Raw genomic sequence first — 27,411 nt, 5'->3', positions numbered from 1 at the left:
CCGGCCAGGCCCGCAGAGCCCGCGCGCACCCCCATCCCCCCCAGCCCGCCCCGGCCGCCGCTCGGCCCCGCCGCGCCCGCAGAGGCCGCCATGCGGCCCGCGCGCTGCCTCGCGCTGGGCAGCCTCCTCGCCCTGGTCGGGCTGCTGGAAGGCCGGCTCGTGGGCGAGGAGGAAGCCGGCTTCGGCGAATGCGACCGGTTCTTCTACGCCGGGACCCCGCCTGCGGGGCTGGCGGCCGAGGCCCACGTGAAGGTCTGTCAGCGCTTCGAGGGCGCCGAGCGCTTCGCCACCCTGTACAGCCGCCGGGACCGCATCCCCGTGTACTCGGCGTTCCGCGCCGCGCGCCCCGCGGCCGCCGGCGCCCAGCCCCGCTGGCTGGTGGAGCCGCAGGTGAGCGAGCTGAGCCCGAGCCCGGGCGCTGGGCTGGTCCCCGGGGGCGGGGAAAGGCAGCCCCCGCGCCTTCGGGGCCAGGTCAGGAACCCCGGGTTTCCGAGCCGCCCCGCCGCACCCCTGTCTAAGGTGCAGCCGGGGCTTGGCGATCCGCGAGCCTCCGCTTAAGCCGCGGGGGCCCCGCGGTCCCCAGTGGGAGGTGGTTCTCCCCTACATTTCGGGGTAGACATCTGCAGTGTCTCATTCATTTCCTGACCGGTGAGGAGCGTGAGATGAACAGTTCAGATCTGCGGAAAGCCTAGGCTGGGAGCCCACAGGCCTTGGCGCAGGTTGTTGCCATAGTTCTTTGGGTCCCCCGGGTAGGTGGGTGGGCGTTTTCGTGCCCATTTTGCAGAAGGGGCGATCAAGGCCCAGGGAGTGAAGAGACTTGTGGAAGTCTGCCCAGCTGGTAAGATGGGGCAGGTGTTTTGGCTTAGAGGTTCACTGCCCTTTCTACTTATGGAAAAGCTGCTCCTCTGCAGAGGCTACCTGAGCCTGAAAACCCCTTGTGCACAGGACATGGAGTAAATTCGACCTGAAGTTCTGTTGAGTTAGGACAATCAAGGTACATGGTTTTAGAAATGCCATGGGTTAGTTACAAATAGTAGGGAAACTATCTCCAGCTAGTGGGAAGGTCAAACTAGTTTTACCAGACTCTTCTATCTGTATTATCAGACCACCTGGAAACCATGTCGTGAGTGTTCTGTACTGGCTGGCGAGGGTGACCAAACACTGCAGAAGGTCCCCAGAGTTCCTGCTGAACCTGCCTTAACACATCCTGCCCCACCTCTGCATAGCTGGCCTCCTCTCTGCAGACCCAGCCAGGCTCCCCTTGGGTGGGTTCTCCGCCTCTCACTCGCCTCCTCCCACCGTCTCCTGTGCCTGTCCCAGCGGTCAAGACCACCCTGGCAGGGGGCAGAGCTACTCCCTGAGCCTACCCACTCCTGATGGCCAAAGCTGGCTAAAACCACATGGGTGAACAGACTGTGGCTTTCAGGTGCTTCATTCCGAGCCCTGGGCTGTAATCCCTGTATGTGATCCAGGTATTTCTGGATTTCTCTGAGAGCTTAGCCGGGACTCATGTCATCTTGCTCCTCAGTCTTGTCTTCCTGTCCGCATCCAATCCATAGCTGTCTCCTTGACGTCGGGACCTAGGAGATCAGGCATGTGTGAAAAAGCCTTTGTAAACTGTACACATGTAAGACTTATATTAATCTACATTTAGTTTGTCCCTAGCTGCACCCCTCAAGCTCTCTGCGTATCCCACAATTCATTATACATCACGATTGTGGGCCTGCCAAGAAACAGATGACCGGGGCCCCTGGGTGGCTCAGTCCGTTAAGCGGCTGCCTTCGGCCCAGGTCATGATCCCAGGGTCCTGGGATTGAGCCCCGCATCGGGCTCCCTGCTCAGTGGAGAGTCTGCTTCTCCCTCTCCCTGCCTCTCTGCCTACTTGTGCTCTCTCTCTCTATCCCTCTGTCAAATAAATAAATAAAATCTTAAAAAAAAAAAAGAGAGAAGAAACAGATGACCTAGGCCTTTCTCCTTGAGGATCTTCCGGACGGCTCAAGGAGACAGAACATACAAGTGAAGAAGACACAGGAATGCGTGGTAAATTTCCGTTGAATTCAGAGCACAGTTAGTAATCACCTGCTGGGTGCCAGGCACATAGGGAACCAGGAGAAGAGAGGGTAGCTCTTGGACTCCAAGGCTTCCTGGTGTGCAGGTGAAGAAGCCTGCTGGGTGGGGAGGAGAAAAACTGACTAGAGCCAAGCAATGTGGGTTCAAGAATGTTTTTATTGACTAGCTGTAAATTTGGGCAGGCTATCCTGGAGCTAATAACAGGGTGGCCTTGAGGATTAAATGAGTTACTATACAAAGTTCTCTGAGAGATGCCTGGCACATAAGTCCTACCTTATTAGGACATAAGCAAAGCCTATACTTTCATAAAGGTAAACAAAGACCTGTTAGATTTAATCTCTGTTGGGGGTGAGAGGGGAAAGCCTTGGGGTCAGGGTGACATCTGTGTTGTGCCTGGAGGTGGAAGCAGAGAGTTCAGAAGAGAGACGAAGAGGAGGACATTCCAAGCCTCCTGATGTTTTGGAGGGAACACCACAAGTGAGAAATGCCCCTTCAGGGATTAGTGCACGGGGAGTGGTTGGAGCGCCTGAACTAGTAGAAGTATGTAGGTGACAGTCTGCTCAAGTGTTGCAAACAAAGGGGGGTAACAGAAGGGAGAGGGCAGGTATGAAGGAATAATCAGGGAAGGCTTTGGGAGGCAGAGCCATTGATGCAGTTACAGAAGGAGTCACAAATGAGCAAGTTTCAGGGGCAGAACCAAGTCACAGAGGCACAGGAGACCCCGGGCCCCTGGGGGCAGGAAATGAGGAATGGCACTTGGCGGGGGGTAAAAGAGGATGGGGAGGGAGGGGGGACATTGTTCCAAATGGCAGCTTGAGAGGGGAGATGAACAGTGGTTTGGAAAAGGACAGGAGGCCATTGAGTTCCCAGCTGGGGAGGTCAGAAGGGTGGCAGTGGCTGATGCTTTTCCCCGCACGATGGGCTCATGTCCCCCTCCTTCCTACCCCAGCCTCAGTCAGGAGCCGGAGGATATCAGGAAGGAGGGGTGGAAGGAGGGAGGGAGGAAGAGCTGCAAGATGAGATGCAGGCGGGCTCTGGAGCACACTGCAGCAAACCTACCCCCCCCCCCACCCGCCCCTGCAGCCTGCGTCCCCAGGCCTGCCTCCCAGCCAAGGTCCCCACTGCGGAGGATGCTCAGGGCTAACTGTGGACTTCTTCAGAGCACTTTGTAATGCTCAGCTGCCTTGTGCCCACATCACCTTTTTCTGAAGTCAGCTTTACCAAGAGGCCCAGCAGAGCGGGAGGCCAAAGGAGCTCGGTGCTTGCTTTGATCGATGAGTCAGGCAGGGCTGTGCTGGCCCCCGGGGCTCCCTCAGCCTAGTTCAGCAGCTTTCACAGCTGCCCTGCAGTTTCCCTTGGGAAAAAACACCGAAATTGAAGATCATAGAAACTTAGTCACTCCTGAGCTTAAAACCTCTAGGTGCTGGCTGCCCAACACCTACCAGACCAAGTTCATCCTGCAGGATGCAGTTTAACAAGGCTCTCCACGTCCTGGCTCCTGTCTCCAGCTCCAGCCTTGGTTCTCACTCCTCCACGCCCTCACATTTTATGTTCTAGCCTTATCCCACTGCCTGGCATGCCTCTCAGAAACTGTACTGTTTGTCACTTCTGCTTCTGTCCTCATGCTCAATCCTTTTGCCCCGAATCTCCTTTCTGTACTGCCCCATCTTGCCCCTCATTTTTTCCCCTCCTCCATCCTTTAAGACTGCTGAGGTACCATCTCTTCTAGAAAGAACTGCCCACCTGATTTAGCTCTACTGCTCAGTACTCTGATAATTTCTCTCTTTTTTGTACTCCACACATTGTTTTTTTAAGGTTCATTTATTTGTCAGAGAGAGAGAGAGGGAGAGAGAACACCAACAGGGGGAAATGGCAGGCCGAGGGAGAAGCAGGCTCCCCACTGAGCAGGGAGCCCAGTGTTGGGCTCAATCCCAGGACCCCAGGATCATCACCTGAGCCGAAGGCAGACACTCAACCGACTAAGCCACCCAGGCATCCCTCCCCACGTTGTTTTATAATTACTTGCTTATGTGTCAGTCTCCTCAGTGTGAACCCAGGAGAGGTGAATGCTGCACCTCACTCATCATGCTTATGTTCCTAGTGCCTGGGACACAGAGAGTCTCTCAACAAGGGTTGAATAAAATAATTTGCTGTTGGGCTAAGTCAGGCAGCAGTGGGTGCGATGCTCTGCTTGAGCTTTCCTGGTGGGACATATACTGCTTCAGGAGGCTTGCCCCATAGCTGGCCAGCAGCCGCTAATACAAGCATGTTCCATGTGCAGAGCTGCAACCTTCTTCTAAGTCCACCCCATTAGTCCCAGCTCTGGCCTTTGGAATGACCCCAAATGATTTGGATCTCTTCTCCGGACAGTAGCTCTTTGGTGTCAGACACAGGATCCCATGTCCACCCACACTGGAAGAATTTAAATGGAATCTTCTGAGGGACAGAAGGAGAACTCTGAAGGAAGCAAACAGCGGGCTGTTGTAGGTTTTATGTGGAATGTGGTCACCTTTAAGTTGAGAATGGGGGGTGCCTGGGTGGCTCAGTCGGTTAAACGTCTACCTTTGGCTCAGGTCATGATCCTGGGGTCCTGGGATCAAGTCCTGCATCGAGCTCCTTGCTCAGCAGGGAGCCTGCTTCTCCCGCTCCCCTTGCCCTCCTCCCTGCTCATGCTCTCTCTCTCTCTGTCAAAGAAAGAAAGAAAGAAAGAAAAAAGAAAGAAAGAGAAAAAAGAAAGAAGAAAGAGAGAATGGGGAAAAGGCAAAAAAGGTGAGAAAATGTTCCCCCATTAGCATGGTGGAGATGCTTTAGAAGTTTTCTAGTCAAGACTTCAGAGACCTGAGAACTGGGTTCTGGTTTAGTACACTGAGGCTCAAACCTTTTAGTCTCTCAATTCCTTTCCATTTAATGGAAGAATTTTTGGATGAAGTGTAAGTGATGCATTACCAAAGTGCATTGTCAGTTCATTCTGGAGGCCATCGTAGAAGACTCTGCCATTTTATAAAGATGAATGCTGAACGGATCTGGTTTCGTATTCAGCTTACACTTCTTTAATCTTACAAAAATAGTTTGAGGTAGATGTCACTGTCTTCATTGTAGAGATGAGGAAATGGGCTCAGAGGGGTTAAGTGATGTGCCCAGGGTCACACAGCTTGGATTTGAACTCATGACTATTATTTCTTCTTAGTCCAATGCTCTTTGAATATATCATGGAGATTCTTTGACCTCCTAGGGCATCCACTGCATTAATGCCATAGGTTTTTAATTCTCATCTTTTATATGGGGATCTTATTTTCTACTTCATTTCTCATTCCAATAGTTAGTAGGACAAGTGGGAACACAAATTTGGCCACATAAATGTTGCTTAGGTGTCAGTGGCTCTGGAATGAAAGGTAGATTCTGGTTAACTACAAAAGCATTGTCCTAAAGGGCCCATGAGGCCATATTTCAAATCCTAGTAAATGCCTGTGAACAGTGATCACAAGTTAGAACCTTGATTAAGTTCTGGATCTTTAATTTCTATCAGTGGCCTCTCGCTTACACACACCCTGAAACTATTAGACAGGCCTTTATTCTAACATCAGTCCCTTTGTCATTGTGTCAGAGAACAGACACATCGAAGACATCATACACTTAAATCCCTGTGCAGCAAACAGGACAATTCTGATACATACTTTATAGTTAGGAGACTTGAATTCAGACCTCCTGCTCTGCTGCTTAAAGGCTATGTGACCTTGGGCGCCTGGGTGGCTCAGTTGGTTAAGCAACTGCCTTCGGCTCAGGTCATGATCCTGGAGTCCCGGGATCGAGTCCCGCATTGGGCTCCCTGCTCAGCAGGGAGTCTGCTTCTCCCTCTGACCTTCCTCTCTCTCATGCTTTCTACCATTCTCTCTCTCTCAATAAAGAAATAAAAAAAAAAAATCTTTAAAAAAAAAAAAAAAGGCTATGTGACCTTAAATTCTTCCAGTCCTCTTTTTCGCATCTGTTCATTAGAGGCAACAACAGTGTTTAATTTCATGTAGTGGTTGTGACAAATGACCAAAGTAACACACATAAACCTGTAGCACAGTACCTGGAATCTGGTAAAGTCTTAGGAAATATTAATGTGTCTACTTTACTAAGGTCTTACTCTAATACGTGTTATTACTTTTTTTTTTTTAGAGAGAGAGAGAGTCGGGGGGGTGGGGGGCAGAGGGAGAGAGAATCCCAAGTAGGCTCCACGCACAGTGTAGAGCCTGATTTGGGACTCGATCTCATGACCCCGAGATCACGACCTGAGCTGAAATCAAGAGTTGGACACTTAACTGACTGAGCCACCCAGGTGCCCTGGTGTTATTACATTAAAAAAAAATATTTATATAAGTTGTACACCCACCATAGGCCTTGAACTCACAACCCTGAGATCAAGAGTCGCGTGCTCTGCTGAGTCAGCCCCCCTTTTTATTACCTTTTTAAAAAAAAATTTTTATTGTTATGTTAATCACCACCCCCTTTTTTATTACCTTAAAAAAATTTTTTTTATTTTTTTAAGTAAGCTCTGTGCCCACTGTGGGGCCTGAACCCATGACCCCGAGATCAAGAGTCACCTGATATAATAGGTGTAAGACATACACAAATACACACACACAAATGGAATGTTGGATTAGACAGGTGACTCTTACAATTCTACAACTTTCTTAAAATGTAAACCATCTGTGTATCTTCTCAAACACTAGGCATATATTTCACATCATACAACAGGTGCTTAGAAAGAGCTTTGGTGAGAGATTGAATGGATAGGTGAATGAATGGATGGATTTTAGGTGACTGAAAGAACAAAAATAAAATTGGTGCCAGAGATACCTCCACCCTCCCTGTCCTGAGTCACCAAGAGATGTGTTGTCACAAAACAAATGGTGAGCAGTGGCACTGCAATCTATGGCACTGAGTCTGGGTAAGTCTGGGAAGCGGCTGACTCAAAGGGATGATTCCAAAGTCAATCACTCACAATTTCTTCCTCACTGGGGTGCACATAGCAAAAACAGAAGTCACTTAGGCTCTCTTTCCTTGCATTTTTCTCCTCTCGTAGGTTTCTCTTCCTCTTTGAATTCAGTGTTTCTGTTTGATTTGTGGTCATTCTCAGGAGCAAGTTAAGGAACTTGCCCTACATTGGCAGAACATTTTAGAGCTCTTTTGTCCTGAAACAGTTCAGGGTTGACATCGCTGTACACCATTCTTTCAGTTCAGACTGAAATTTGGACAGCCTAGGGAAGGAGATGTCATTTACTGATTCCCTCACTATGGACAAGGGTCTTCACAAATTAACCCGTTCATATAACTAGATATTGTAATCCGTGTTTTATAGTTTAAGAAACTGAGCTTCAGAGTGGTGAAGCCATTTACCCATGGTCGCACAGCTGCTAGATGCAGAGCCTGGATTGGAGGTTATGGCTGCCCGATTCCCAAGCTCTTACTGTCCTTTCTACTCAAGTGTGAGGTCTTCCAGTGACAGTGTTCATATTTTCTCTCCAGATTCCAAATTGACTGACTGGGGTTGTTAGTTTATTTTTATTTTACTGAATTCATCTAATTCTTTGGATGATTTGTGGCTTTGCATTGGAATGGGCCATTCTGAAAATCTCGGCTTCAGATTATTCTTAGCTCAGTTATGAGCTCATGGTGATTCAATGGAGCTTTCCCTGAATAAAGATTTTATTCTTTGGGTTTCAGATTTCTCTTCCTTTTAAACTGTCAGTGAAACTTTTAACAAGAATATGAGAAAATAAATCCTCCCACTCACCAGTAGCTTTCGCTTCCTGTGATCTGGTCTTGCTCCTAGAACTACTGTTCATTCAAGAGTATGGTCCCCCTTCAAGTTGTATATCATGTCTCCAGAGTGGCCATGTAACCTATTGGCCCCATGGAACGTGGCGTCTGTGGCAGCCATAATTTGTTGCCTGCTGATATATCTAGTTAGCCACTGAAAGGAAGGAGAAATAAAAGAAACTGACTCATGGCGTGAACCAAAAATAGAAGCACCATTAGTATTCCAGTCATGCTTCTGTTGACCCAGTGCCGGACAGAGTGTGGCTCCATCCAAAGAGGTCAGGCTGAGGACATACTATACTTTGACTCAAGATGAAAAATATGGGTACATTTCATTTTGCAGAGCAAACAGGTGGCTGAAATAGTGTTTGAAAATACATTGTTAATTTACAGGTTAAATTATATGTTCCAGTCGACTTGTACCTTAATTTTAGGGGTGATTGGTTTTGAGTTTTGATTGAGTTTCAGTTGGCAGGAACGCCTAATGCTTTAACAAGGCCCTGGGCCCTCTATCAGTGAATTCCCTAAGTCAACAGATATTTACTGGAGCATCTGCTGTGTATCAGGCACTGTTCTAGGCCCTGGGAATGGAGCAGTGAATCAAACACAAAAATACCTTCTCTCGTGGAGCTTACTATCCAACAGAGGACACAGGCGATAAAATAAATAAATAAATAATATAACATGTTAAATAGTGAAAATGCTAAGAAGAAAAATAAAGCAAGGCAGGAGGATATGAGCTCTCAGGGAATAGGTGAAGTTTTCAAAGGGTTTTCAGGAAAGGTATCACTGTGGAGGTGGCTTTGTGTACAAACCTGAAGGAAGGGACAAAGCCAGTCATGCAGGTATCTGGGGGAAGGATGTTCGAGGCAGAGAGAACAGTAAGGGCAAAGGCCCTGAGGCAAGAGTGGTCCTCATGTTTGAGAAAGAGGCCAGTGTGGCACAAGAAGGATTAATGAGGAGAGAAGCAGGAGATGAGGTCAGAGAGGTGGGGTGGGAGATGGCAGACCATGTAGGGCTTCTGGGCTGTTTGTAAGGGATTTGGCTTTTACTCCGTGTGAGATGGGACGCCACTCTGCTGACTTTGGGGGGGTGGGGTTTGATGTGTTCTGACTTACACTTTAATAGGATCACTTTGGCCGCTGCGTTGAGAACAGACTATGTGGGTTCAAAGGCAGAAGCAGAGACGCCAGATGGGAGCTTTCAATATCTGGCAAGAGGCGGTGGTGGCTTGGACCACTGGGGGTGGCGGTCTAGTTCTGGGTATAATTTGAAGGGAGAGCCAAGAATGAGAGAACAGGAGGAGTGGCAGACAACTCCAGGGACTTTGGCCAGAACAACTAGAAGAACGGAGTTGCCGTGAATAAGATGATGATCCCAGAGAAGGAGTGTTAGACGTGCTAAGTACGAGATGCCTCTCAGTGTTCCGCGGAGCTTCAGGTGGGGCTGAAGGATGGTGTTCACTTGGGCTTACTTACCACCCTGGGCACTCTTCCAGGCCTGATTCACGTGTGAGCTCATGTAATCCTCAGGGCAGCCATAGGAAATAGGTGCTGTCCTTATCCTCCTTGGACAGAGGAGGCTCCTGAGGCACAGAGAGGGTGGGTTACTCTTCCATGCTCACACAGCTAGAAAGGGTGGGACTGGGGCTCTCTGACATCAGAGAGCCCACAGAGTTGCCTCTCTTAGCAAACCCGTTAATGTACGGGGGAGTTCCTATTTCCCTCTCCTGAGTGAAGCTCCTCTTTGCAAAGCTCACGGGTTCCTTTATCAGGACTTTATAGACCAGAGCATGTTCCCAGCCCCACAGCCACGTGCCGATGACCGTGCACGCTCGTGCTGAAACCACGGCAGGTTATGGCTTGTAAGCACTGTGCTGGGCTGAGTGCTGTTGGCTCCCTTTTGCAGTCGTGCTCTGTTCCACTCCATCGATCCATTGTGAGCACTGCCCATGGCCATTATGCAGACAGACATTCTCCATAGGGTTGGTGGTGGGGGGGATCATCTAAAAGCTCTGTCAGGCAACAAGTATTGTCCCTTGCATCTCAGTGAGTGTGGCCAGCATAAGGGAGGGCTCTTGCATCTGTGGGGGCGTGGAGCTGTTGGGGCTGGAAGTGGGCTGGGTGCCATGCATGAGCCTGAGGAGAGCCCAGCTCCTGACCAGGTGCCAACTGCCCCGGGGCGGGGAGGGGGGTGCCAGCAAAGCACATCCTCCAGAGCCCCACCTCTAGAACAGAGAGAGAGGACCCACTCATCCATCCTTCAGCCTAGACAGCTCAAGAGTCCCTCCAATGGCCCCAGCCTGGTTCCCCAGAGTAGGAAAGGCAGCTGAACCCAGCACATTCTGAAACTTCATACCCCGGTCATGTCATACACCCTGATTTGGGACCAGGAGAGGACCTTCTCTCCAACTCAGCACACCCCACGTCCTTGAAAGGACAGAAATTCCTTTTTCCTTTATGACTGTTAGTAAACTGACAGCCTCTCCCCTGTGCACATTCTTCCCTTTGTCCTTATGTCTTAGGTAACCTGGCATTCACCCAGCTTGGTAAATGAGCCTTCCCGCTGTGTCTGGGAGATGGTAGCATTGGTTTCAGGAAGTCCCCTTTTCATTATTTTAATATTTATAACTGAGGGAAGAAGTTGACCCATATCACTTCAGTGTTTTGTGTGAATTGACCAGGACGCATGACTGAACAGGGCCATGTAAGGAAATGGCCACCATTGATATTTCTGAAAGACTGGTCATCCACCATAGTCTCAGGATGTGCACGGAAGCCTGGGGAAGGGAAAGGCGAGCTTACGAACCACCGTCAGTCTTCTGTCATTCTGGAGTATCTCTAGTGTGTCTGGAACCATGGAACCCATGATGACAGATGCCTCCTTCATGGCCAAGGGCACTGTTGGGGTGGTTGGTGAACTTGCTCTTGCACTTTCTTCACTGGACAGACCTCCCCCCTGTGATCCTGGCCCATCTGCATGCAGAGGTCCAAGCTCCCTTCATCTTCCTCTAGGCCTCTGCAAAACAGCTTCCTCCCTGGTTAATTCCTCCTACCCACATCTCTAAACTTATTCCCCTTGGAAGCCAGAGAAATCCTCTCAGATCATCAATCCTGTCATGCCTCCAACAGCCTCCCTGGAAAGCCTCCAGGGCTCCCCATTTCTCTTCCTATAAAGATAAATCCTTATAGTGATGTCCAGAGTCCTGCACGTGCATCTCCCACTCCCCACCCAGCCTTATCCTGGGGCCGCACACATTGCGAGTCCCTTACCACCAGCCACTTCGGCTCATTTCTGTGAGGGTGGTGCTGCTGTTTTCCTAATTCCCGTCAAAGGACCTATGTACCTGCTGTTTTGTTTTGCATTTTGTCTTCCACGATATTCCAGAATAGGGCAACTGCCCAGAATACTCTCTAGTAGCACCAGACCTCACCTTTCTTTGCTAGTGTGTCACAGTTACACATGTATTTGTATAACTGAGTGCCACCCAGTGAGACTTGAAGTTCCATGAGGGAGGGTGCAGGGTTCTCATTGCTCACTGTCTGAACCTCAGCCTCTAACACGGGGACCAGCACACTTTTTCTGTATATGGCCAAATAGGAAGTATTTTAGGCTTTGTTGGCCATGAAGTCTCTGATTCAACTATTCAGCTGGGCTGTTCTCACACAAAAACAGCCCCAGACAATAATACATAAATGAATGAACGTGGCTGTGTTCCAAGGGAACTTTATTTATGAAAAGTGGTGGTCAGTCAGATTTGGCTTCACAGGCTGTAGCTTGCCAGCCCCTGGTCTTGCTTCAGGCCAGCATTTCATAAGTGATGAAGAAATGTTGCCCAGTGTGGAGCACTTAGCAAATATGGACTGAACAGCGACAGTGAAATTTGAAACGTGGGCAATCCTAGTCCTAGATCTAGACCTGCGGACAATTTTCAACTAACCCTTTTAATGTATGGTAATGGCCATCATTTATAATACTAAGGGTTTTTAGGATTAGAAAAGTAATATATGCTTATGGTAAAAATATTTTTTGAGCATTTTAGAAGTCTAGAAAGAAAAGGATCTCATTTCTCACAGAAAGCTAACCTTTACAGTTTGTGTATGGGTATGTGCTAACATTCCAGAAATTTCTATTCACATAGAGACATATATAGGCTCTCAGCCACTTATTCTAGTCAACAAGGTTCAACACTCTTTGGGATCCCCAAGTCACAGCTAACAAGCTTCTCAAAGGACCACCATACCCATGGACCGGGAAAGTGAAGGGGCTCTTGATGAGTGAATTTGCACATGAATAGAAATATTTTATTTAATTTAGAAATGGAAGGCCTGGGCGCCTGGGTGGCTCAGTCAGTTAAGCGTCTACCTTCGGCTCAGGTCATGATCCTGGAGCCCCATGTGTGGCTCCCTGCTCAGCGGGGAGTATGCTTCTCCCTGTGCCCCTCGCTCTGCTCTTGCTCTCTCTCAAATCAATAAATAAAATCTTAAAAAAAAAAAAAAGAAGGCGTGGGGCCCTCACATGCAAAGTCTACTTCATCATATTTTTTCAAGTCAGTGTCTAGATATCTAGACAACTCATGGGTGGCCTGAAATAATCTTACCTTCTTGCCCCTTCCTGTGTTCCTGGGCAGTGGTGATCCTTGTTCTCTTATGGGGCCTCACTGGCCTGCCCAGTGTCAGGAAGCCAGTCAGCGGCAGAGCTGACCAGTCTCCTCATTTCTAATCTGGTTCTGTTCCTAAGCCCCGCTGCCATATAGTCTCACATTTAGAAGAACTTGAAGAATAGCGACATTCGGGGCGCCTGGGTGGCTCAGTCCGTTAAGCATCTGCCTTTGGCTCGGGTCATGGTCCCAGGGTCCTGGGATCGAGCCCCGCATTGGGCTCCTGCTCAGCGGGGAGCCTGCTTCTCCCTCTGCCTGCTGCTCCCCCTGCTTGTGCTCTCTCCCTCTCTCTGTCTCTCTCTATCAAATAAATAAGTAAAATCTTAAAAAAAAAATAAGAGTGACATTCATAAAGCCCAGGAGAGAAGTTTGAACAAATGGAAATGATTTTGCCTGAGGGCAGATTTACTAGCCTTAAATCATATTTATTACACAACATTGAGAAGTATATGCTGTCTTTTTTGTGCTGAAGACACAGGGTAAGATTTAATAGTTCGAGGAGGGTTTAGGTTGGAAGCAAATAAGCCATTTCCCAACAGCAAGAGTTATTATGCTGTGGGAAAGGGTTTAGGGACTGTCGGGTCCCCTTCTCTAATGATCTTCAAAGTGAAGGGTAAATATTTAAGTTGGCTTCAGAGGAAGGCTATTTCTTATAGCTGTCAGCTTGTGTGGAGACAGGCTTTGAGCCTTTCCCCGTTTTCCGATGAGGGCGACTCCATAATTGGGTTGACAGTGGTTATATTGCTCAAGATCCAGGCGCAGTACTGTTTCTTTTTTTTTTTCTTTTCTTTTTTTTTTTTGCTGCTGTCAGTACTGGGTCCCATTCTGTGCCTCCGTTCTTGCCACAGGCCAGCCCCTGAACATTTCCTCCCATTTATGTACGTAATAAATGTGATCACAATCAACCAGAGGCCAGGGTGTATCATAAATTTGTTCTCTGTCGGTGAATTGGGGTTTAAGAGGTAGGTGTGGGATTATAGGGGTTTGCAGTGATTGAAACAAGCCCATCCTGTTTATTATCTGCTCATTCACTTATTATTCTTGGTCAGCTCGTCTAGAATTTCAGCATTGCAACGAAGGAGGGGTGGAGGAGTCGACATCCAGTTGTTGATGGACACTGTGATCGGTGTTGCCATTCTCATCCACATCAAAACCGTTTATTGAGTTCTCAGCGCCAAGCCAAGAAATAGGAGTCTCAGACCTAGCCCTGGAATAAGACCCAGTCCCTTCTCGAAGGTGTCTTGTTACTTAAGGCAGGAAGGCAGATCGTGACCGTGACTGAATTCTCTCCTACTAGACTGTTAGCCCCGAAGGGGCAAGGACTGAGCAAGCACACAGAGTGGTTAAGAAGGTGGGTCTTGTAGAGGGACAAAATTGGGTTGAGTCCTAACTCTGTCATTTACCAGCTGTGTGACCTTGGAAATGTTACTGAATTTCGTGGAGCTCAGTTCCCTCTCTGTGACATGGGGCTAATAAATTGTCCCTATTCTACAGGGGAGTAAGGAAGATGGTGTGACACTGTATGCAGAAGGCACTCTGCATTGTAACATTAGCACTCAATACATACACATTAAGCATGTGAGATGAACAAGTGCCCTTGGCTTCCCCGACCATGCCTGCCTTGGAGACAACCAGGCTAAGGGTCCCCGGGCTCCTATGTTTGCCTCAGTATTATTGCTCAAATTGTTTCCTGGCCTGTGCCGAGAAAGTGAGAGGTCAGACTCTCCAGGTGGCCAAATGGGAGAAGACAGGTCAGGCCAAGCAGATGCAAAACCAGTGCTTCATCAGTGTTGTATGCACCTTTGGCAAAAGGAAGGGTCCCAATGCCAACTCTAAAGTCCTGTGTAATCTTGGATTTCTGTAATAAAACTGTTGAGCTGGTTAAAAACAAAAACCCATACTCCTGCTCCATTGCTACTTTTCTTGTGATTGGCCTCAGCTTCTTCTTGGAGTTTGGTGGCTCGTACACTATCCTCCATGTTACTTTGCCCATTGATACATTCTTTGTTGGGGAACTCAGTAGAAGTTCCTTCTCTCTGCTCCATGGGGTGCCCCTCTGGTCTGTTCCCAGACTTCTGGAACCAAGACAGCCTTGTATCTTCATTTGCTCCTGAAATTTAGTCCAGGTGTCTGAAAGATTCCATGCCTATAAGGTTCCTGCCCCAACTCCCACAGGGGACTCCTTCAGGCTAGTTGGTGCATGAATCACACGCTTACCCAAGCTTATTCAGGTGGAGGGCAGGGCTGTTGTAACAGATCACTGGTAGATTCACAGACATAGGAACCGAGGTACACACAGGCCTCCAAGGAAGCAGAGCTGGCAAACTTCTAGAAGCCAGATGGTCTCACAGTCTTCAGGGTCTTTATCCTACCCTCCTGATCTTCGAAGGGTTTTCCTGCTTTCCCATGGGTCAGCCTGGCTCCCAACCCTAAACTGCATGTGGCAACCTTCACACTCTGATTGTTGGCAGTTTCTGAGTTTCTTGGATTGAAAACCCGGGAGAGAGCCATCTGACTGCTTGCTGGCCAGATGTGACTGGCAAGGAGGTGGGTAGGAGGGGATCATGTGGTAAGAAGTGCTGCTCTTTCAGAGATAGTATCTGAAATAGTTAATTTAAAAATGGAAGTTAACTATAGCATACTGACAGGCCAGGGCTGGTATAGCTGGGGCTTGTCTGCGAGAGTCCAGCCTGCGCAGCCATATTCGACTTCTCGAGGGACCTTCACTAGTCAGCAGAACCGGTTCTGTATACCATCTCTGTGTGTAACGCAGGCCACAAAGGCCCCAAGGTGGAATTAATCTCCCAGGACTGGGTGAGTTGCGATCTTGGGAAAGCGCTCATTGAATCAGGACTGTTGTCCTGATTCAATGACCCAGGTTGTATCAACCAGGGTCCTGGCAGGAAACTGGATGGAACTCTCAAAGTAGCTTAACCGACAGAATTGAATGAAGAAATAATGTACAGAGAATTAAGGGAGTCAACAAGATATGGTAAGTCTGCTAGGGCCCAGCCATTTTTACAGGAAGCTGTCACCATCCCAAGCCTGCGGGGTCAGGCTAGAGCCTGGTGGGAGCCATGACAGCAGAGAAACTCAGCGAGAGCCAGAAACACAGCAGCCGGGTGGAGGGAGAGCAAAGGAATAAATACTCCGGTTGCTATCTCTCCCACCTTCCCCCTGGCTAAGCCAGAGGGCACGAGAGCTCAGGTGATGTGGTCCCTAGAAGTCAGCCTGCTGGGGCCCAGAGCAGGGCGGAGAAGAGAATGGATCTGGGAGGCCAAAGGGGACCACTCAGCACGGGAGGCTATGAGGCTGGGGCTGGGCTCAAGCACTCAGGTGGAATGCAAGGAGCGGAGAGGAATGGTGGAGGCACCGCCACCCCCCCGCCCCGAGGTCAGGATCCAGAGAGAACCAGGGAAGCATTCACATGACATCCATGTAACTCACACTGCTGGGGAGCATTCACATGACATCCATGTAACTCACACTGCTGGGGACAGACTGGCCTATTTTGGTTGAATGTAAGGGAAGATTTGAGTGAAGACATTGGAGGAGTTTTGTGTATTGGAGGGGGGTGGGCTCGCAAATATGCCTGTTTGTCATTTACCCAGGAAATACAGGATTCTATCAAAGACGTTAGACTAGTGAGATACGCTCAAAAGAGTGTACATAGCAAAAACGGACTTCTCATTCCATATATGAATAAGGCAGGAAATCCATGTTTACACATGTTTGTGATCAGAATACTAACTGGTCCAGTAGGAGGCAGACTTCAATGGCCCTGTAATCCTTTGTTCTCTCCCTTAGTGTTATCATCAGAGCTCTTGCAGTTTGTGGATAATGCTCTCACAAATCTCAAGTATCATGTGAATCACTTAAGCCCAGTGGGGGCGCACTACCCAAAGGTGATTTAAAGATTTGTTTTTAGGTGTGGGGTTCATGGAACCTCCCCCCCCCCTCCGCCCCGCATCAACATCACCTGGGATGGTGGTAAAAATGCACTTCTGAGCCCCACTCCACACCTACGGAATATATAGCTCTGGGGTGACACACAAGACTCTGCATTTTTAACAAGGACCAAGGTGCTTCTAATATAAACTGAGTTTTGAAAACTAATTTAAGGAGACATCACTAATTTCTGGTAGTGACCATCTGGGCAGGAGTTAATTCTACCAGAAACTGATAGGATAAAAGAGAATCTGATAAAGATCTAGCCCAGCGGGTTCTCAATTTAGAATCATCAGGAGAACTTTAAAAACATCCTGATTCCTAGCCCTCTCCCAACCCCAGAATTCCTATTTCATTGGTCCGGGGTGAGGCTTGGACGTATTTTATTTAAAGCTCCTAGGTGATTCTGACGTGCAGCCAGACCTGAGCACCACTAATCTGGTCTGAACCCAGAAGGTGGAAAAAAATTAGAAATGTCTCAGCTTAAACGGACTTTTCGGAATTCCGTACCACACAGTCACATGCTAAGAATAATTGCTCTGGAAAAGAAAGCAGAGTAGAGAGTGGAAAACAGGCTTCAGTGAGTAACAGGGAAGGAAACCAAAGAAGAGCAGGGATGATGTAACCTGAGAAGGTACTGCACTTCTGGAAAGGTCTTAAAGGAGTCGGCACACTTCTGTAGGCTCCCAGAAGGAGTTTGAAACTTGCAGCCAGAGGAGTCCCATGGGGAGTTTGTCCCCAAGGCCACGGAGGCCACCCTTAGGCCTCCCCTCCCAGCAGGTATTTGCTGTTCAGGGTTGGTGCATTTTTTAATCCCTCCCTTTTATTGACTTTTTTTTTTTTAATTTCCAAGAAAAAGAAAAGCCTGAGATGGAATTGGAACAGCCTTGTATTCTTTCTTCTGCTCCGTCATCCTCTGACTTAGGAGAGAACCCTTCACCGGGTTGCCTTTCACCTCTGGGGGTCGGGGGACCCATGCTGGGCACCTACAGGGCGCACAGCGGCTGGAGGTAGAAATGCCCGCAGGAAGGTGTGTGAGTGGCCCTGGGGGCCCAGAGGAAGGGTGATTCACGGGGCGGAAGGCCGAGAGGACCGGGAAGCCCGCCTGAGTGCTGAAGGGCTGGTCAGGAAGTGGAAAGCCCTGCATTTCTCCTTCAAAAAGAAAATAAAAAGAATTAAAATAAAAAGAAAATCCTACTAAGTCTTCTAAAGCTGTTTCTATTCCCAAGAGGATAAAGAATATTTTGGATGTCAAACAGGGAGGTTTGTTTGTTTTTTTTTTCTTCAGTGGGTGGGTGGGAACTCTGTTTCTTCCTTTCCCAAGAGCTGCAAGGTCTTATGGGTTATTCCTCCTCAAATAGCCTTCATCTGCTCTCGTGGTCCCCCCAGCCTCCCACTCCTTTTCTGAAAGGCAGCTCTTTCCTCAAGCTGGGTGTTTTCTGTGGTGAGTGCATTCTGTCAGGATTCGCCCAAGGCCTCGGGTCTAGTTTATTCTCCTGTGTGCGACTGTGGAGAGGGCCTGTTTGCACCAGCCAGCTCCAGGTCTGATAAGATCATCTGATGGTCCGACTCTTCCCTGTAGGAGGGACCCTCTGACTGCCCCGTGATGGGTAGTGGGATGATAGCATCTTTTCAGTGTCTGTGTGTGTGTGTGTGTGTGTGTGTCATAGTTCAGGGCAGAAACAGAATTGGAACGCCAACGGTTCAGCCCATTCGATGACTTAGCTCTTGTTGAAAATAAAACAACTCCCCAAACGAAATAGCCTCCTTGTCCCCAGTTAAGTAGGAGCCCACCGGGTCTCTCCTGATGATAGGGTCATATCTGAAGCAGCCCCGCAAGTGCCTACCTAGCCCCAGCTTCAGATTCTCCTGGGGGAGGAAACTCCACCCTTCCCGAACCATTGCAAAGTTTTATAACCATTTGGATGATCCTCCTAGATGACCCCTAGTCCACGTCCCCTGAGCCTGTCTTGCTCCTCACCCGCACGCACTCAGTCTCTTCCTGAGCAGTGCGGTAGCTGTCACCTGCCACTGTCGGCCCCTGCCCACCTGGCCTCTGATGCCAAGGCCTCCCTGCCCCCTTCATCCTGTTTCTGAACCTGTTCTTGGAGTTCAGACACCCCATGTCGTGGCTGTGGGTAAAATAAGTACAAAACGACAGTCCTGGCCTAAGCAGAGCCGCCCTGTCCCATCGACCCTGGTTGGCCTCTACGGAGCCTCCCTTTCTTTCCAGCATCTTCCCTTGCCGCTCTCCTGAATTCCCTGGCACAGTGACCTCCGAGGCTTGCAGACCTTCCCTAGGCTCTGCCTCCATGTCCCCACTTATGGCAGAGAACTCACCAATCCCAACTCCCCACAGACCCTTACCTCTTCCCCTGTGTTCTCAGCAGAGGTCCCCTCATCCTGGTGGGATGGTCTTTTCCACGGGCTCCCAGGAGCATTCCCTTTGCTGTCCCACCCCCCGTGCCATCAGTGCGCGTGATCAGCCACCACCTACCTAGAACCTACCATATGCAGAGTCGTCATCATGTTTTAGGCAGGCGAAAGTATGAGGTGATCCCGGTGTCTATGGAACTTGCAGTCTGTAAAACTATAAGAAGTAAATGCACAGGAGCCCAATTTCCACATGCAGACACCTTCATCCCCCGACCCCGGTATCTCTTTGTGCTGGATCCATGGTGTGTGCTCTTTAAAACTAATCTTGGTGACTAGTTATAAGCGCCTCCCACCTTCCCACCCTCCTCGCCTGGCCATCCCAGCCCTCTGCAAAGCCTCTGTGTAGCTGTGTGTTCTGGAACATTCTGTGCCTGTGCACACTCTCAGGGCACACACACACTCTCCCTATGCTGCTACTCTCTTGCCCCACGGTGCAGTCCCCCAGCTGGTCTTGGAGGTCTTGGCTGGGACCTTCTGGTCTTCTGGCCCTGTGGGGTCATCTGTCTCGTCAAAATCCTTGTGCAGTCTTGATACCGGGAAGGGGGTTTAGTGGTCTCCCCTGTACCTGCCAGGCCTCTGAACTGCTTCAGAGAAGGTGCTTGTGAACTCTCAGAGGAGTTGAGAAGAGACGAAGGAGGAAAGAAGGGGGCAGTGTACTGCAGCTGAGTGCTGAAGCTTCGTGTTCGTGTTCTGCAGACCATTGTCACTGTCGACAAATAGCTCCTCCTCCCCACTCAGTGACAAACTCCCCTGTGGCAAATCTGCACCGGCTGACTCAGGTCCCTAAGGTTTGCATGGATTTTGCAGCCCAGAAACGCTCAGGGACTGGGCCGGTGCTCAGGGGCACTATGCCCCTGAGATGCCTTTGAGCCCCAAAATGTTCCTTGCACGCACAGAGACCTAGTAGCCCCACCCTCCCGATGCCCCTGTCCCTGGGCCGTTTGTGGGGGCTGGAAGACCATATTTGCGGATCCCTGGGAGCCCTGCTTCTCAGCGAAGGGCCTGCTCATCTCCTGCCTTTACCTAAAGACTTCAACAAGCCGTCTGTGTCTGCAGTCCACTCTTGCCCATATCGTCACTTTCACCATCTGCCTTCCTTCCTGAACCCTCAGTGGAAATCACCTTTTGAAGTCTCACTAAGGATTCTCAAATCATCGAAGGCTTTGGTCATTGTCTCCATCCTTCCCTTTCCTCTCTGTGGCGGGTATCATGCTGTTGATCTTCTCTAGCCAAAGCTTTCTCCTCCCCTGACTTCTGATGTGAATCTAGGTGCCTGATTCTCCTGCGGCTCCATCTGTGTTACCCAGGTGTCTCTAGTCCTCCACCTGTCCTCCAACACGGCCACCCTGGAGCTCTTGTGCTCCCTTCCTCACCCAGAGGCGCGGGGCTGGGGCTTTGAAGTCTGAGAAGCTGGCTATAAACCTTGGCCCTGCCATATTACATATTGGGTGACCTTGTACGCGTTACTTATGTGAGTTTTCACTTTCCTGTATGTCAGATGAAGATAATCCCTTGCCCAGAGGGTTATGTGAAGAGTAAATGCAGCAGGGCAGTGCTTTCTGAATGGTAGTCCTTTGCAAACCTGCTTTACAATTTTTGCCATATCTGAGGTGATGGGGATCCTATTAGGATTTAAAAAGATGCTTTATGTAGAGCATTTTCCGTGGTGCCTGGTGCATAGTGAGCACTCACTGGTAGTGATAATTATTCCATGATGAGTTATCTGTATATCAGATCATTTATACTCTGCTTCCTGCTGTCCTTTCCAATTCAGCTTTTCACTTTTCCTTACTTTGAATCCTATTTTCGGGGGCGCCTGGGTGGCTCAGTCGGTTGAGTATCTGACTCTTGACTTCAGCTCAGGTTGTGATCTCAGGGTCGTGAGATCAAGCCCCGTTTCAGGCTCCATGCTCAGCAGGGAGTCTGTTGGAGATTCTCTCTTTCTCCCTGCCCTGTCCCCTCTCAAATAAATAAATCTTAAAAAGAGAGAGAAAAAGAATCCTCTTTTCACAGGCTGCTGGTCTCTGCCCCCAGGCCTTGGTGTAGAAGTCTTGTTAAGCCTTACTGACCTTTCTGTGTCTCTACATTTAGCGAAGTCTTGCACATCCTTCTAATCCCATCTCAGCTTCTGTCTTCTCCAAGAAGTGAGACATCATCTTTGACTGCATTCATGGTGCCCTTCCTTCCTTGGAAATTCGTGTGCTCTTTTTCTTTATATCACTTATTCAGCATTTAGGGTAACCTGCATGGCACTGTTATCTTTCTCTTGGCTTCCTATTTCACTTTGCATCTGTGTCTTGCTTTCCCAAATAGATGGTGCATTTCTTCGTGTGAAGGCCTATTTTGAGGCACATAAAGCAATGATTAAGGACACCAGCCATGGGGCTGGACTTGCCATGTTTGTGTGGTGATGCCACCCCTCATTGTGACCTAGAATAGGCTGCTTAATCTTGATGTGCCTCAGTGTTTTCATTTATCAAAAAAGGTGATAACAATACCATAGTACCTAGTTTTGGGGTAAGCTTGAATGAGTGAAGACAACATAGCCACTTACTGATTTAATACATGTGAAGTTCTCAGAAGAGTGCCTGGCATATAGTGCCCAAGAAATGTTGATGGGGGTGGTGGTTGTTACCGATGCGAATGCTTCCTTCTACAGTACTGGTCGCACGTAATATATGCTCAATAAATATTGTTGAATGGATGAGTATTTCCCCTACAGTCCTCCTTTGCAATTTTCTTCCTTTTTTTTAAAGATTTTATTTATTTGAGAGAGAGAGAGAGCACGGGTGAGGTGAGGGGCAGAGGGAGAAGCAGACTCCCCACGGAGCAAGGAGTCTGATGTGGGGCTCCATCCAGGGACTCCAGGATCATGACCTGAGCCGAAGGCAGACGCTTAACCGACTGAGCCACCCAGGTGCCGTCCTTTGCAATTTTTTTTCTCTTTTTCTTACATGCATGTTGGCAGGAAAACTAAAAGTCTCATTTAATTCCAAAACAAAAAGAAACCCCATGGGTTTAAATAGCTTTGACTGTCTGGTATAGAGACCAACTCATTGAGAGAAACCATTTTTTTTTCTTGGTACTAAATTCGAAAAGGAATTTATTATAAGATTATTTATGGGGCAGGATGCTGGTGGAGGGGGAGAGTTCATTTTTCTAAAACCTACTTAGCATGTTGTGATTAGGAAAAAAATTTTCCATTAAACACAGGAACTGTGTCAAATGACATGGGCAGCCCAGGGGGACCAGGTCAGCAGGGAGGGAGGGTACATAGAGAGAGCTTTGTACCTGTCCGTCCGTCCAGAGGTTCCGCTGGGAAACCAAAGAGTAAGATTAGTGGTTCTCGCAGAAGGGCAAGTGTAACCCAGAAATGTAATCTGAAATTACCTCTTACATCACAGGCGTATTCTTGTCTTCAGGGAGCAGTGTTGTCAGTAATTTACTATGATGGCAATAACCAGATCATTAAACTGTGTCTGCAGAGAGCATGGAAAAATACATCTGCCCTTTACGTGACCGTGTTTCAAAAAATATATTAGACTTTAAAATCAAATACTCTTACTATTTTTAGTCCAGTTTCCCATAGGTGAGTTTGGTATTTTAGTGATATACACAGTGACATTCCTTCAGAAAGTGAAGGCTACCAAGACCCATGGGGCTGTTCTGTAGAGTTAAGTAAGGGTGGTGGTGACGGGGGGCTGTTATTCTGATTTTATTTAGCTATTCACATGGTTCTTTAACACATGACATTAAAATAACTCATCAGCCTGGGAGCAGAAGAAAGTTTTGTCATAGGTTAAAAAACTGGTTTTAAGACAGGAAGCGGGAATCATAATGGGCATGTCTGTCAGTGGAGGTCAGTGAGCAGGCTATTATAAGACCCTGGGATTTAATGTTTTATAAATGATATGGTAGAGTGACTTCATAATGGAATACCCAGTGTGTGTGTGTGTGTGTGTGTGTGTGTGTGTTTGGGGAGGTGTTAGCACAGAGGAGGGGTGGAGTGTACACAGGGAGTAGAATAGGAAACAGCCTATTTGGCACCTGCTTCCAAACACCAGGGTCCTGGGATATTAGAATGAAGTGTGTGTGCAACGGAGAACCAAGCCCTTCCACACCCAGGTGCTGGGAGGGTTCGTGCCCTAGGGACTTCTCTAGAGCCTTGGCTTCGAGTGCAAGTGATTCCAGTGCACCCTCTCTCCAGTGAACACGATGCATCTCAATACTTGCTCTCTTCTTTCAGATCGATGACCCCACCAGCCCCCTCGAGGAGGTGATTGATGAAGCTGATGCCATCACCTCTGTGAGTGGCCTGGGAAGCAAGCAAGCCCTGAGTACAGATTACCTGGACTCTGATTACCAAAGAGGACAGCTATACCCATTCTCCCTTAGCAAGGATTTGCAAGTGGCCACATTCGCTCTCACAAACACAGCTCCGATGGCACCGTCCTTCCGGGAGCGGTGGTACTTGAATCTCAACAGCCTGATGGAGCGGGCCCTGACCCCACAGTGTAGCAGTGGGGCACACCTGTATATCATCACAGGCGCTGTGCCCTCAGACCGCAAACTGAAGGACAGAGTGACCGTCCCTGCGTTTGTCTGGCTGGCAGCCTGCTGCGCCGCACCCGGGGGCGGCTGGGCCATGGGCTTTGTCCAGCACGCCCGGGATGGTGACGTCATAGAGGACGTGATGGTGAGAGAGCTCGAGAAGCTGCTTCCATTCAACCCCCAGCTCTTCCGGGACAACTGTGGCGAAACCGAACAGGACACGGAGAGAATGAAAAAAATCCTGGAAGTGGTCAACCAAGTCCAGGATGAAGAGCGAATGGTACAGGCGAAAGAGGGCACTCATCCCCTCTCCAGCACCAAGGGCCAGGGGTCAGCTCTGCTACCTCCAGAGCCATCTGAGGAGAGGAGGAGCTTTTTGGGCAGGTTGAGGACCTTCCTCGCCACCCCCATCATCAGGCTTTTCCAATTACTTTATTACGTTGCTGTAGGCATCCTGAAGAACGTTATATATGTCCTGTGGTTTGTTACCAAGCAGGTGTTTAATGGCATAGAAAGTTGCCTTTACCGCTTGGGTTCAGCCACCATCTCATACTTCTTGGCCATTGGGGAAGAGTTGGCGAGCATCCCCTGGAAGGTACTCAAAGTCATGGTCAAAATCATCAGGGCCATTCTCCGGATCCTTTGTTGTCTGCTGAAGGCCATTTGCCGCATTCTGGGCATTCCAGTCCGAGTCCTTGTGGACGTGGCCACTTTCCCCATGCACACCATAAGTGCGGTTCCGATTGTGTGCAAGGACATTGCAGTGGGCCTTGGTGGCACCATCTCTCTGCTCTTTGATGCTGCTTTTGGCACTATGGGTAGCCTGTTTCAGGTTATTTTTAGTATCTGCAAGAGGATTGGCTACAGGGTTACTTTTGACAATTCGGAGGAGTTATAGAACTCAGAAAAACTAGGAGGGTCCAGTTACAGTGAATTTGATTTTTTTTTTTTTAAATAGAGAAAGCTGGAATATTTTGTCTTTACAATGGGTTTCTGTTCGCTGTCAATTACTGTTATATCTTGGCCTTTGGTAGGGGTATTTGCATGTTTTTGCAAAAGAAGATGGTATAATTTAGACTTGAGCAAAGAGAGATGTTGAGCGTGGGATTATGTGTAGGTCATCTGTGGGATATGGGCAAACTTCCAAACCATTAGAATCTTTCTTCACTCTGCTACTTGATGGACCACCTGAGATACTCTGGTGTTCATTTGTGATAACTAGGAATTACAGAGAAGGGAAGAATTAGGAAGAAGACAACCTTAATCCAAAGAGTTTCTGAGAGAATGGGAAAGGAATCTTGTTTCTTTTATGAGATGTAAGGCAAAGCCTATATAAATGCTGTTGGTTGATTCATTTTCATTTGTTTCTCTTTCTCCCCAACTCATCTGACCTTGGTGAAGTGCAGACATGCTTCCCTGTTGAAATAACTTTCTTAGGGATAAAGAATTTGCTTTAGCCCTGAGCTTTCCATGGCTTCCAAGGACCTGTAAGGTTGCTTGGGTTTTTTGTGGTTTTTTTTCCCCTCCCAAGATGAATTTTGCTGCATTTTTCTTTTAGGTAATGATAAGCATTATGTGTTAAATGTGGCATAACAAAGTTTGAATGCAAGGGCAAAGATTGTTTGCCCTTTGAACAGTGTAGCACCATCCTCTCAGGTATAAAGAAGAGATTGCAAGGGTCAGAGCCCCGCTCTGAGTAGGTGTTGTAGGTCTGAGAACGTCCTTAGCTAAGCTTGGATTAACTTGATGTATATTAAATCTCTGGCTGACAAGAATGAACTCAAAGACTGACATATTAGCTAATATGAAAATCTGTACTCTCCAACATTCTAGATCAGTCTTTGTTATGCTTCAGACAAGTACCCATTACAGTAAAATCTCTGACCTCTGTCCTTAAATGATTGTTTTGGTATGAATGTATACAGAAGAGCCACAAAAGAAAAAAAAAACTATTCTAGCCATCTCAGAAAAAAAATCCATATCCATATATAAGTTTATATAAGCATAAACTTGATTAAGAATCACCATGTCTTAGGAAATTACTTTTATAGTGTGTTTGAGGCTAGAAAACATAACTCTCCCATTAATGCAAGTTTGATTTGAGAGCTAACCCCTATTTTTCTGATCAATTTATTTTAAATCTTGCCCTGAAAGAGAAAGCAGTATCTTCCAAACTTTGTTCCACCTTCCACAGCTGAGATGGAATCATCTGGATTTTTCTGAGTGTCCTCAAGAGTTGCTGTGAGGTAGAAATGGGCCACGTGTAAAATACTGTCCTTGGCGGGGGGGGGGGGTTGTGCGTAGAGTACCATTCATCTGAAAGTTAGTTGTAAATACCTGGGATCCAGAAAGGCAACAAGGAGAGAATAATGGAGAGAAATAATACTTCCAGTGGGTCGGTAGACAAGAAATGTGAGTGTAGTGAGTTCCGTGTTGCCGAAAAATAATTGAATTGCACCCAAAGTAGAAGGTCAATTGGTGAGACAATACTGGGGATTATGAACACCAGACTGGTCCATGGTAGGGGATATGCACTAGATTTATCCAAGAATCCTAAGCCGTCTTTTAGCACCGCTTCTGTTTGTGAGTGAGACCCTGTAGTGGGCCTTCCCTTCATCTCAGCAGCATGGAGATTCACAGAAGGGTGAGGGTTCACCTTGGTACCGAGGGGTCAAGAGTCCTGCTGGGTGAAAGGAAGAGAATCATCGAAGCAACCAGAGAGATGTGCTGGCCAAACCCTCAACTGATGAAGAAACTGAGGCACAGGGGGGCACCAGGCTTGCCTTTAGTTTCTTTGCTGGCTCATGGCAGATCAGGAGCCAAGGTCTTTTGCACATGTCCCATCACACCTGGGATGTCAGATAATGTGCTGTGTGCGTTACTACTCAGCTGCCTCCTTGGGTTTTCTCCATCGTCCATCAAACAGTCTAGGCCCTGACTCCTCAATTGGATGGATTGAGCCCAAGTGATGAAACCATTAGCCATCCATGCACAGCGCCATGCTTCCTGCCCCCCGCAGAATCTTTGTTCCCTCAAAGTATGTATTTGCATGCTGATAGGCCCAGAGAGGCCATCCAAGGCAGCTTGAACCCCTTGGCACCATGCAAGGAACAGGGCATCCAAACTGCTTCTCGAGAGCCACTTAGAAATGCCTTCTTTTTCACTTCGAGTTGTTTAGTGTTTTATTTATTTATTCTCTTGTGGCCTTTTGTGAAATCTGGGAAGGGGTAATAAAGCAAGATAGATCTTTAAGGCGAGGTGGCTGAGCCCATCCGCTCTGGACCAGTAGGGTTAGTTGAGCCTGATTTACTGGAACTGGCTCCAGCAGGTGGCTGGACTGCTCCCCCCCATAAACTACTTTCACTTTGAGGTGACAGTTTGGACTGATGAACACTGTCTGTAGCTCGAAGATTTTTCTGTGGCTCTGTTAGGTCCTCAGGCCCTGGGGAGGTCAACTGTTCATTATTATGGAGCTAATTTCTAGTCTGTGGTTGAGCCACGCCTTTGGACACTCCTCTTTTCCATTGTGCCTTTTGAATGATGGCTTCTCACTCACCATCAGCACTTCCACCTAAACGCAGACTAGGGAGTTGGGAGAAGGATCTAGAATGAAGCACTCATCATTCATTCAGTCATTCATCTGTCAAACATGTATTTGAACATCGAGGTTGCAGAGATCAGCAATACGTGGATCCCGTCTTGGAGGAGTTCAGAAATCTAGTGGGGCGAACACACGGTGCAGTTGAAAGCTGAAACACAGCATGGTGAGTGCTGCAAGAACAATCCTAGCAGCGTGCTCCCTGGAGCATGGGAAGAAAGCCCGCAAAACCATGGAAACGAAGGAAGCCTTTACAGAGAGTGTGACGGAAGTCAACTTGACATTTTCAGGCTATGTACAATGCTGTGCACCTTGCAATGCTCAATAAAATAATCGTTGACAA

At 48.3% G+C, this 27,411-nt stretch overlaps 1 protein-coding gene across 1 annotated transcript; it reads left to right on the top strand.

Annotated features, from left to right (window-relative positions):
* ENDOD1 (endonuclease domain containing 1) lies at positions 1 to 27,411 on the top strand. The gene is made up of 2 exons (XM_027580429.2): positions 1 to 390; positions 23,166 to 27,411. The coding sequence occupies exons 1-2, from the start codon at positions 91 to 93 to the stop codon at positions 24,366 to 24,368; spliced, it is 1,503 nt and encodes a 500-aa protein (XP_027436230.1). The 5' UTR covers positions 1 to 90; the 3' UTR covers positions 24,369 to 27,411.

This window comes from Zalophus californianus, chromosome 11, assembly GCF_009762305.2.
Source record: "Zalophus californianus isolate mZalCal1 chromosome 11, mZalCal1.pri.v2, whole genome shotgun sequence".
In the NCBI taxonomy this organism is placed as follows: Eukaryota; Metazoa; Chordata; class Mammalia; order Carnivora; family Otariidae; genus Zalophus; species Zalophus californianus.
The sequence above is the reverse complement of the archived record's forward strand: the minus strand, read 5'-3'. Positions and strand labels throughout refer to the sequence as shown.

Bases quoted from the DNA above. Each gene is read 5' to 3' on its own strand.
- ENDOD1 (XM_027580429.2), top strand. From the start codon at position 91: ATGCGGCCCGCGCGCTGCCTCGCGCTGGGCAGCCTCCTCGCCCTGGTC. The intron at 391-23,165 runs GTGAGCGAGCTG...CTCTTCTTTCAG, and splicing joins GCTGGCTGGTGGAGCCGCAG to ATCGATGACCCCACCAGCCC.